Source organism: Mustela nigripes, chromosome 13 (genome assembly GCF_022355385.1).
Source record: "Mustela nigripes isolate SB6536 chromosome 13, MUSNIG.SB6536, whole genome shotgun sequence".
Taxonomy (NCBI): domain Eukaryota; kingdom Metazoa; phylum Chordata; class Mammalia; order Carnivora; family Mustelidae; genus Mustela; species Mustela nigripes.
The window spans coordinates 56,055,113-56,067,120 of record NC_081569.1 but is presented as its reverse complement, the minus strand read 5'-3'; the positions used below and the strand labels follow the sequence as shown (position 1 = coordinate 56,067,120).

The 12,008-nt window shown below is 40.8% G+C and overlaps 1 protein-coding gene across 8 annotated transcripts in view; it reads left to right on the top strand.

The window, feature by feature from the left end:
* The window catches only part of MEIS2 (Meis homeobox 2), a 208,292-nt gene that overhangs the window by 192,014 nt on the left and 4,270 nt on the right, over positions 1-12,008 (top strand). For all 8 annotated transcript variants that reach the window (XM_059372477.1, XM_059372474.1, XM_059372476.1 and 5 more), the window contains one exon: positions 10,676-10,734. In XM_059372477.1, the coding sequence (XP_059228460.1) occupies positions 10,676-10,734 (59 nt within the window). The remainder of the gene's footprint in view (positions 1-10,675; positions 10,735-12,008) is intronic.

Below are 12,008 nucleotides of genomic sequence, written 5' to 3'. Positions count from 1 at the left end.
TTATCAGCTGTACACCATACCAGACCAAAAACAGATTCTAGGGTTTATGCTTTTAATAAAAAGCTTCCCTTTCATCTCTACCACCTTAACCTGCATTCATTTCATCTCCCTCTCTTGCTTGGATTAGACCCTTCTACATTCTCAGCTTCTACCTTCTCATCAGCTTAGCTCCTCAAGCACCCTATTTTGTGTAATCATTCCCCTATTCAGGATTATCAGGGATTCAGCTGGTCACTTGAGAACATCCACTAGTGTGAGGGAAATGTCAGGTGTTGGTCAAAGGGTGGGACTTCCGGTTGGAAGATGAGTAAGTTCTGGGGATCTGATGCACAGTGTGGTGGCTGTAGTCAACAATACGGTACTACTGTGTACTTGAATGTCACTGAGGGAGTCGATCCTAAATGTCCTCACCACAAAATAGAAATGGTAACTATATGACACGATGGAGGTGTTAGCTTCGGTGGTCATCCTTCTGTGATACATATGGTTATTGAACCAACACATTATGCCTGACACTTACACAGTGATACAGGTCAATTATGTCTCAAAAAAATTGGGGGGCGATGGGGGACAAAGAGTTTCCACCAGCTTGTCTATTAACCCCTGTTAACTTTTCCAAAACCAGGAGCCAGTGTGAGTTCAATCTCCTTGCACAAAATGGGCCCTCCTCTGCCTTAGTATTTAGTGCATGCCATTTCTTTACTTGCTTCTTCTCCAGTATTCTCTGTTCTTTTAATCTGGTTCAGCATTTCCTCCTCCATGTATTCAGTGATTAACTTCCATCTGACTTTGAAAACTGACCCTCTTGCACTGACTTACTCAGTGGGGACTGTGTTGATTTGTAATTTTTACGTATTGTCAAATTGTGCTTTTCAGTTTCTTTCTGTGGGGGCAAAGAGTCAAAATCTTTAAAAGCATGAACTGCATTCTCAAAATTTTAAAAATAGAGAGGGGGTCACATGACTATTTATGTATTACCTATAATTTCTCCTTACATACAGCCTGGTTGTATTTTGTCATTAAACTAGTGTTTTGTGAAGTATAGAATGTGGAAGATTTTTATGTGACATATGCACAGATTGCTGTGGACCTTAAAGAAAATTCATTCCAATTTTTATAGGATGGGAAAAGGCTGGAAACGGGCTTTACATGATCCTTGCTACTCTGCACCTTGCTTTCTCTTCCTACCTGCTCTTGTTCTCCCTTTGGAACCCAGTCTCTCACTGGGACACACACACACACACACACACACACAGAGAGAGAGAGAGAGAGAGAGAAAGCACCTACCAGTGCAATTCTATCAACGTTGAGGAGGTGGGTGCTTAATAATTTTTGACTGACCAAAGGGCAACATAGAACAAAGTAAGAAATGAGGCTGAGAAAAATCTCTATTCCCCCTGTAAAGTGAGAGAGGGGGAGAAGAGAGCAAACACTCGAGTGCAAAATGACTGGAGCAGAAGCAAGGATTTTTTTTAGCAACTATTCTTTCCTCCTTTGTTTTCAGCATTCCCACCCACAACATTCCTGTCTCTGACCTGTGTGACCTATGTGGATAAATATTCTAGCTTCATAACTCTTTGATATATATATATATACACATATATTCTTTATATATATAAAATTTTATATATACTCTTATATATAAAAGAGTATGTGTATATGTATGTATATGTATATATATGTATATGTGTATATATGTGTGTGTGTGTATACATATGTATATGGACATGTATACATATACACACATATATATGTATATATATAAATATAAATATAATTGTATATATGTATCTTTATCAGCCTTTCCTCCAGAGTAGCACAGAAAGCCTAGCTAGCCAGGTGTTCATCTCTGGCGTAGTTTATCGCCACATGTATGTGTGTATGTGCACGCATATATATGGGCACACGCACATACATATGGCTGATGACTTCTCACAGTTTATCTCAAGGCCACAGTGTTTCATGTTCCACTTGGTTGACAGGGCTTCTCTGACCTGACAGATTTATCCATTCAGAAAATGTATGAAACCAGCTTAATTCTTAGCAAGACAACGCATATGGCTTATGTAGATTTTTGTTGTTGATTTTCTTCCCTTATATGTTACTCAGGAAGTCTGTGTCAGTATAAATCAGTCACAATGAAATCAACATTATGGAATCTTTGATACTGCATTTGCTAAAAGCTTTCTGGATGTTTAATTCAGCTTTTAATGACTGATATTATTGACAGGGGATAAACATTTTTGATGGATATATTTGCTCACAGATGTAAAAAAAAAAAAAAGTAATCCTTTTTTCCCTTTGATTTAAAGAGTACAGTGCTGTTGGAGAGGAAACAGTTCAAATGTGGTCATCACAGGTTGGTGGCACCAAAAATAGAAACTCACTTAGGGTAAAATTTGCTGTCAGGAAAAATGGAGCATTCTTTCTGAACTCAGGAACGCGTGGTTCATGTGAGCTTGCTTGTAGATGGTTGCTACAATAAGGCTTCTTTCATACAGGTGTGTTTATGCCCCAGGCTTGCTGGCCACAGTCCATTCCATTTACAGAAGCTGAATTAAACAATAACTACCGCATTGCAAAAAATGGTGGTGGGGTGGGGAGGGGAGGGGGAAAGGTGAGCGTCAAAGGAGATGCCTGAGAGCTTTGTTAGGGCCAAGAAAAACCCTGTTGCAGTTGTCAGAGCTTGTTGATGTTGCTGGGAACGGCACTTTTTTTTTTTTTTTTCTCCTGGATTTTGTGGTTCTGCCTTAGGAAAGAAAGTAAAATAGAACGGAAGAACAAAGTCCTACTCTATAAATCAGCAGCTGCTCCTTGCCAGATCAAAGGAGTGACATTTTTGCTCCTGGACTACTTGTCCACTTGAGGGCTTGACAGGCAGCTAACAGCTGGCCTGCTAGACTATATGGGAGAATCAGGCTACATCTTCTTCCGAGCAGATGACAAGCTAATCAGAGAGATAGCCACAGCAGAGGGTATATGAGTGCACCTTGATCTCCTCAAACATATCTAATACATAATTGCTAAACAGCTTGGTACATTTTTGGCAAGTTCATGCTTTGGTAGTTTCCACTGAGAAGTAGGATAAAGAATTAATACTTCAATCAAAGGTGATCGTGAAGGCTGAAAGATCCCAGATTTGTTGGGATCTTCTCCTCTTAGGGTGAATTAGTAAATGGCTAGGAACATAATGAGAATTGGCTTAAATATATGTAACTGGTATCAAATGACTGGTTGATTTTTCAAAGCCCAGTCAGGCTTTAGTGTTTAAGCAGAAGAACAGGTAACGGGTAATCAGTAATTTGAAAGCGATGACTCCTGCTTTTTACGCCAATAGAACTGAATGAAGTTGTCGATGTTCTGTGTCTGCAAAAAGTTGTTTTCAGAAGTCTCATAAGGTGTGTGGCTATGCAGATCTGGAATTTTAATGTCAGTAGTAAAATTTCCAAAGTAATTCAGTTTCTTGTTGATTTCCGTCTGCCATAAATCATGTACAGGACAAGGTAATATACTACAACTTGTGTCTATTGACTTAGTATTTTATCTTTAAGAGGACAGATCCTAGATATGAGTTAGCTGAGGAAGCGTACGTGTTTTCCCCTCCCTTGCTATCAAGTAGCTTTTGAAGGATCACTTTTATAGTACATGATAAATAGCCACATATGAATAATCTGATGGCAATTCTGCAAGAGTAACAGTCCTTCAAAATCATAACCTGCTGGGATGTTTTGTTACATGCCATCAGGTCTGATTATACTTATGGAAGAGTGTTTATTGTCACTTGGTGTTACAAAGGAAATAAAAGATAATTTCCTGTCTTAAAATTTCCCAAATTCTTTTACTAAAAAGTCTCTACTGTTGGCTGTAGTACCTTTAATCACATAAGACACCTAATTCTCCAGTCCACCTTTATAATTTTTTAATTATAAAAATAATTATACTTATTATTGAAACTTAAACAGCAGGGGGACCTGGGTGGTCTAGTCAGTTAAGCATCCGACTGAGTGGGTCTCCCTGCTGGGTGTGGAGCCTGCTTAAGATTCTTCTCTCTCCCCCTCTCCCTCCCATGCCAAACCTGCATGTGTTCACTCTCTCTGAAAAAAAAAAAAAAAAAGTAGGAAAAGAAAAGAGAACTCAAACACTAAAGAAATACACATTTTAAAAAAACTGGAGAAGGGAAGAAAACTCTACCATCTTCTTCCTATCCGTCCCTGAGAGAACAGTTTCACAAAAACATTAGCCAAACTTTTTCTTTAGGAAGTACAGATGGGGTAAAAATGAATTAAATTAGTATAAATTTTTTAATCTCTTGCCTTGAGCAACAAACAACTATTTAGGTCTGAGGTAACTTAAGAGAATAATGCATGCACTTTCATGTCTAAGTTTCATGATTAGAATGATCTTTTTCAGGTTTCTCTTCTCCAGAAGAGTGCTCAATCATTTATGTGGTATGTGATCTAGAGCAGGACCTCTAAACTTAAATGTGCAGAGATCACCTGGAGCTCTTTAAAAATATGGATTCAGATTCAGTAGTGCCAGGGTGGGGGACTACTAGATTTCTACAGTTCTAACAAAGTCAAGGTGATGTTCAGGTGACGGGTGGATGGAACACACTTGGACCTGCAGGGGTGTAGAGAACCATTTTAGAGAGTGTGATTCCAAAATAGCTTGTCCCACTACCCTGTGCCCCAGCAGATGTCTGCTCCAGTATCTAAAATCCGCCCCTCCTATGGCATTATACATTTAAATTAGCTGTGATCCCTGATCTACCACAGGGACACATGCTACCTGAAAAGTGTAAGGCACATTATCACCCTCTGTTCAAACCAGCATGGATTGGCTTAATAGTCACCCACCTAGTCTTAACTGTTACTATGAAAGAACAGAGCTCTTTAGGAAGGGACTTGAGATAGGTGCATTTTGAGCGTAAGCTAACGTTTAGTGAGCTCTTACTATGTGTCAGGAACTATGCCATGGATTTTACATACAACATGTCCCTTAATCCTCAAAACAATCTAGGAAGAAAGAAAGAAAAGAAAGGAAGGAAGGAAAAGAAGAAAGGAAAAGGAAAAGGAAAGGAAAGGAGAGGGAAAAAAAAAATCTGGGCTCAACCACTGCCCTATTGTAGACAGGAAACAAACTGAGACCTGGAAGTGTAAGTAGACTTGCCCAAGGTCACACAGCAATTAAAGGGCAGAGAATATGAGCCCATGCTCCCCACCACTTTGCTCTATGGAGAAGTCTGCAATATGGAAAAATAATGGCAGAGGGTTTTCCCAAAGTAGGGTATTTTAGTAAAGAACCCCTGTAAGCCCTTGTAACTCTAGGGAAGAATTAGATAAAAGAATATTGAAAAAATGTAGTAGAAGGTCATTAAAATATTAGCTACTTTATAATTTCGTCCAGAGCCTTTCATGTGTTCGGCATGAACATTCCACAACTCGGGGCGTATTCATAAAGCCACAAAATGTTTGTGATTCCAGATTAGTATCATGTGTTCATATTGTAAGTTTATGAGTAATTCGTTCATGTGTTTTTGAAGTTATAGATAAGTCTAGTATCTCTCAAATGATAATTTAATCTGTAGCTCAGGGAAATTAGGTACTAGGAACGTGTTTATGAGCAGCCCATGAATCTCATTCATTTACCTTACGTTGCTCACAGTTGTCTGAGAGAAAAGACCCCTTGTCTGGCCATCAGTGAAAAACTTAGGTTTGCACCATTGCCCAGTCATTCATGCGCCTGAGTACATGTTCAAAGACATTAAACTTGCTTAGCTCACCAATTGAACCATTTTTGTGTATCTTACTGAGAAAACCCCCCTCTTAGCCATAACCACAGCACATAGGAAAAAAACCTTGCTTTCCATGTGTGTGAACTAAGAAAAACAGTTGCTAACTGATTTGTCAGGCTTAAGGCTTCCTTACTTCAAAGGCCAACCGGTAGCAAGCTTCGTGAATAGGCATCCTCACTGAGGAGTCCCACGGCCGCGGAGAGTGGAGAAGCAGAACTTGTTCATTTTTCAACAGGTCCCCAGTCACCAAGCTGCCTCTAACACCTCTTCCAAGTTAACCCGATCCCTCTTCAACAGCTCAGCCCCCTCCCTGGACCAGACCCATTCACGGAAAAGTTTCCATGCAGGGATTCCTGGTTCTTCCTCAGAGCGTTCAGGGCTGGCGTCCTTCCAGGTGACTCCACAGAGGCCTGCACTTTCTAACAAAAGGAATGCTGCCTAAAGAAGTTGGTTACCAGGTGTGGCATGAAGTTAGTGAACCAGAAAGAAGGGATTTATCAGTCATTTAAAAAGATGTGGGGGAGGGGCGTAAAGAAAAGAGAAGAAATCAACCAACAAGCAGGAACGACACCTAAGCCTACTTCTGTCAATCTCAAATATGCTTTGGAGTGAAAAACCTTTCAGAGGAAAACCGCGATGGTCAAATTTCAGTGGCAGAAAAATAGGCAAAGCTGAAAAGTTTGGCTCTTCTGTTGGGGGGCCGAGGTGGGGTTGGGGCCGGGGAGGTCTCTAGAAGCGCTCTCTCCAGCAAGACAGCAGGATGAGATTTCCATGATGTTTTATTCCCTTGGGGTTATTCTTTTTAATAAATTCCTTTTTTTTTTTTTTTTTTTCATCTCTAAGTTGACTCAGAAAGGCCTCGTGATTCTTGGAAAGTCATTGAATTTATTTCTATAATTGAGTTATTTTTAAGCTAACAGTCAGTATATAATTTTTAAGAATCACACATACTAATGCATTTTCTATTTTCGTAAAATTTAGTGAGAAAGTAGATAGTCTCAATAGATACTCTCCAGAGTCTTCGTGTGAGCGTGGATAGTAACTTTGTGTTCAATACAAATCAATGGAACTAGAGCACTTTAGGGTATCATTCCCTAAGGAGTCACTAATGGAATTATCTGTAGCCCTTAAAAAAAGTCACAATGAGGATAATGAAAATTTTTGCTAAGTGAAATCTGGATAAGGCACTAGGCTTACTAGCACATTTTATTTATGGCATTTATCATATATGGCACGTTTTATGCACAAGTTTTACAAATCTCAGAATGTTTTTAAAAGCTATTTAATTTTCTAAAAGACTTTGTAATTTCATGTTAAATTGTTTATACCAATAAAAAAGCATATTATATATCCTCAACTTCAAAATCATTCTGGGATGACATTAAAACTTAGAAAATTTTTTAATATCAGATACAGATGAAAAACCTAACAGTCTTTGAATTGGAAATAACTTGTGGGGGTTTTCATTAAAGTTGGGTGCAGCTTGCTGCATTTTGGTTAGTTGGATGTCTTCAGCAATTTTTCAAATGTTTTGGGTTTGGCAAAGTCCAAAATGTTTTTGCCAAGACCCTCTTTTCCCCTTATTTTTTAAACCCGTGTGAAATTCAAGGATAACTTAATCCATATGTGTCTGATTCATTTACACTTAACTCATCAAAATGTTATTTTGTAAGACCCATTTAATATCCAGAAAACCTTTTGAGTCTTTTTAAGACAAGTCTTTTGTCTTTGAACCAGTGAGTTGCATTTTTCCATATGAATGGAGCTTGGACCTTGAAAGATAGAGGATCAGTTGATTTTCAACTTAGAGTCTTCAAATTTTAAGTAGGATCAAAACTTGATATTCTGTTTACTGCTTGAGCACTGAATAAGGTCATTTTAAAATATAGATCAGAGGAAGTGGAAAAAATTTCATGTCATGTAATTTGGGGAAAGACTGCATTTGGAAATTTTATCTTAGTAGTACTAAAGAAATAAAAGTTACTCCTAGTTTGATTTTTTTTTTTAAATCTATAATTAAATGGCTTCATCTTATGTACACTGATATGTTTTCCAAGAGAGGCCTGTGGATCATTAGTACTGTGTGGTTAATCTCATTTTTTTGGTGTGAAATTGTTCTTACAGTCAACTCATTAATGGTTCATTCTTATAATAACATCCGCGGTGTTTATAAAAGATATCCCAAGATCAGGGGAGTTGACAATTGGCAGGAGTTGTAAGTTAAGAGATTTCTGAAAAATTGGGGCCCATATGTTTTTAAAATTCTGTGCGATTTGAAAGAATGTGGTAGAATTATGAATCTGGCAAGATATAGCACTATGGATCAAAAACATTGTTTGAGAACAAAAATTCAGAGAAGCTAAATGGAACCCAAGTGAAAAGAGCAGAATCTCCAGGACCCTTTGAAAAGGATCTAGCTGAAAACCTTCAGAGGCATCTATGCATATTTGTTTAGTGGAACTGGGCACAGAAAGGCCATCGCCATAACTGCTAGTGAACATCCTGTCCATGCCATGGTAACTAGTTGAAAATGTAATACTGGAGTGGCATTTCCAAGTTCAGCGCTTCTATAAAGACCTGCGAGCACACAGAATGCTTTTTTAATGTTCTGCATTGTTGTGTGTCCCCCATTGAACAACCTTTTGAGCGGACCCCGTTTTTACTAATGTAAACATTCTGACGAGTATCCAAAGAAATGACCTTTGAGTGAACCTCTAACCTTCCCCGTAATTATTTGTTTGAAGACAGTGTGGAGTTCTCCTGCTGAGAACTAAGAACCATGATGCCTTGCAGCTCTGTGAGGAAGGGAGTGTTTGGGGGAACTGGAGAGAAAGACATAAATAAGGGAACAACCTCCAGATGTAAATAATAAAAGAGTAAAAGGGTGAAATTAAAAAGGGAAAAAATAGCAATTCGTTTTACCTAAAGAGTTGGCCCATAGGAAGAAACAAAACCAGGATTAGTAGCACATAAAAAGAGGTGAAGCCTCTGCCATGTGTGTCCTCCATTAGAAACTTCAAGGAGGAGAGAGGAGGTTTCTCCAGGGTGCTCCTGAGCATCTCAGTTGGTCTTATCCTGAGCTGATAAAGAGAGTTCCTTGGGGGGGTGGGGGGTGGGGTGAAAAGCATGGCTCAGTCCTCCTTGGTCCCAGTAAAAACAGTGGGGAAAGAGGAGATAATTACGTTCCTTTTCTGATTTAAGAGATGCTTCTGGAACCCTTTGTGATCTGCTAGATATTCCTCGCTAACACTGAAGTGCCAGGTGGGGATAAACGTGCAATTTCAACTCTCCTTTTGTTTTCACCTCTCACTGCCCGTCACTGACCCCCCACCCTTCTCTCCCCTTCCCAGCCTCCCCACCAGACCTGAGGGGGTGTAGCGTTTTTTGACAACTGAGCTATACTTGCTTAAGTAATAAAGAAGTTCATTGTTTTGCAAACAAACACCATATGCAAAAGACTCCTTTGGTTTCTCTTGCCGCTATTAGTCTTGGGCTTAATTGTATTCCCACTAGAGTGCTCACAGGAGGCCTGAACAAGTGTGGGCTGCCGTCCTCCTAGGAAGGGGCTTCAACTCCTTAGGAACGCAGAGCTGCCAACACACACTAGAATTTTTCTGGCTAATTTCAAAGAATGGGTTTTCAGTTCCTGCCTGTGGCCCCATGCGGGCTCATTAATCATTAAGTCCCCCCTGCACTTAAGATTTGAAACTGGAAATACTGGGAGATGTTGTAAGTGGGTATATTTTTAAGGGACTGCTAGCTATCTTCTAGGCATCCCGCCCACCCTCTGTGCCGCTCCCCCCCACCACCACCAAACGCACAGCCAGTGAATCGTGTTCATCAGCTCAAGGGTGCAGGCACTGAGCATCATTAAATGCACGGGGACAAGGGTAACTCGCCAATGGTAGAAAATGGTTTTGTTTTTATTAAATTTGGAGAAATAAAGGAGATTTCTTATCATCTTACTCTGTTTGTACATGAATATTTGATGGGCATTATTAAACATTAAAGTAACATGAAGTAGGCACTTATTTTTGGATTTCCCACAAAATTAGATCCAGGCTTCTAGACGAAATAACTGCTGCTCCCTTACATTCCTGTGATTCAGCCGCCACCTGATTTGAAAACGTTTCTTAGGCTCTAATATCAACCATGTGTACCTGAGGCTCTGTCTTTCTAGTGGGTTGAAAGGTGGCTGGGTTTATGGTTGGCAGTTACCTTATCCCTGCCCTGGGTGTCCCAGCTTAGACTGGAGAGGCCGCCCCCAGCTGGCACTGACCTCTAAATGACCCCTAACTTTACAGGCTTAAACTGCGGGAGTTGCCGAAGAGCAGAAGTCTTTCTGGCCAGCACTTATTACTGCTGTGTTGGTGATAAAACTTCAGACAGCCTAATTGATGGCTTTGCTGACCTAACAATACCTTGTGAAAGCACAGTGCCAGAGCCTGGTCTCCATTTATGACCAGCTGCAAGGGGAAGCTAGGTCTCCCTATGATGGGGAGTTGAGGGAAAGGGGGAAACAAATCCTCCAGCCTGTGAACTTTAACCAGATTCCAGCTTGTTCAAGAAGTACAAGCAGGACGACAAATTAATAGATGTTTTCTCAGGGAAAAGTTTTCTCCCCCCCCCCCCCGGCCCCCCACCAACCCCAACCCCTTCCCTGAGCCTTGGTCACCAAGTCAACCTCGAGTGGGTTGAGGGGATGGAGATGATCCAGTCAACTCTTTTTGAACCCTGAAAAGGGAAAATTGCCTCGGGCTCGAAAAGAGAATTTTCAGGAGATGTTTGACTGTGTTGTATTCTCCTCAGCGTTTGTGCGAGAAAGTGCTCACGGGGCACCGAAACCGCCTTGGATGACTGGGCTTCTCTGTTCTGTTTCAGGTTTATTAATGCCAGAAGAAGAATAGTACAGCCCATGATTGACCAGTCAAATCGAGCAGGCAAGTTCCAACTAGTATCTCCATTCATGTCTCATAGGCACAAATCCCCATCAAGTTAGACTCTAGGAGTTTCATCACCTGCTCAATAAATGCTTCCATCAGGCATCCTGGGAGAATTTTTTTTTTTTTTTAATGTCCCCAGAATTCCATTCTAGGAAGCAACTTCACTAATTGGTGCTAATTGGAGATTTCCCACCCTGACTCTCCTGAAACTGCTTTTTATTTTCCTTCTGAATTGGTAATTGGGCACGAGTATTAGTGCCACAAGCAGTTTGTTTGACTGTGAGCTCTGGAATTACTCATTGCTTGTCTGCATCAATCATTAGCACGCTCTCATTTTCTTGTTACCCACAATTCCTTGGTGTTCGCGTTGCTTTCACTCCTAGAGGATCCCCTGTTAAACTCATTGTATCCATTCATTGGCTCTGACTATTCATAATATTCTATTAGGGCCTGACGTGCTGCATGGCCAGCATGATTTTTTATTAAAAGATTATTACCTTTTTTTGAAATGCTTCACATCCATCCCACTAGAATACATGTGGGGTTTTCTCACAGTGTCTCTTTTGAGCCATACCCATGCACTCTCCTAATCATCCCACTTTGAGATGCCCTTAGTTTACGGAGGCATTTCGCTGTCCCGCAAGAAGGTCTATGGGAAAACCCTATTTTCCATGGGGCGATGACTGTTGTCACTCGCGAGAGTGTCAAACGTGGAGATTTCAGCTGTGGCCTCAGTTTTGAAGTACGTAAGAAAATCAGTTTCCTTTGGCAAGGTTTTCCCAGTAACACTGAAATGCTGTTCCACTCCTGGAGGCCAGGGGGCCGGTCGGAGCATATAAAGCAATTGAAGTGTTCCATTGACCATGTTTACATTTTCCTTGGTTAGAGCAAAAAGGCAAATGTTCCAGCGGGTCTGTTCAACCTTGCAAAACTGTGCCCAAATCCCAGGGGTTTGCATTTGACTTGACAATCTTTCCGTAAGCCACCCGAGGGGGTGGAATCGCGTGCACACTGCGGTGTTTCTATATTGACTGGTCTCAATCTCCCTGGCCTCCTCCCCCCATGATGGAGACATTAGGGAAGTCATAAAGGCTGCAGAGGATGACCCACCTGTTAGATGGGCCGGGGCAGCCTCTCCTCCAGACCGTGTTTAAAGCTACTCCCACCCCTTCACTGGTCCTAGAGCCGCACAGACAGACCCCAGCCCCATTCAGAAAACGTTGTTGCTGTAACGTTTCAGTGTTGTAGCGGGAACAATTGCTGATTGTTTG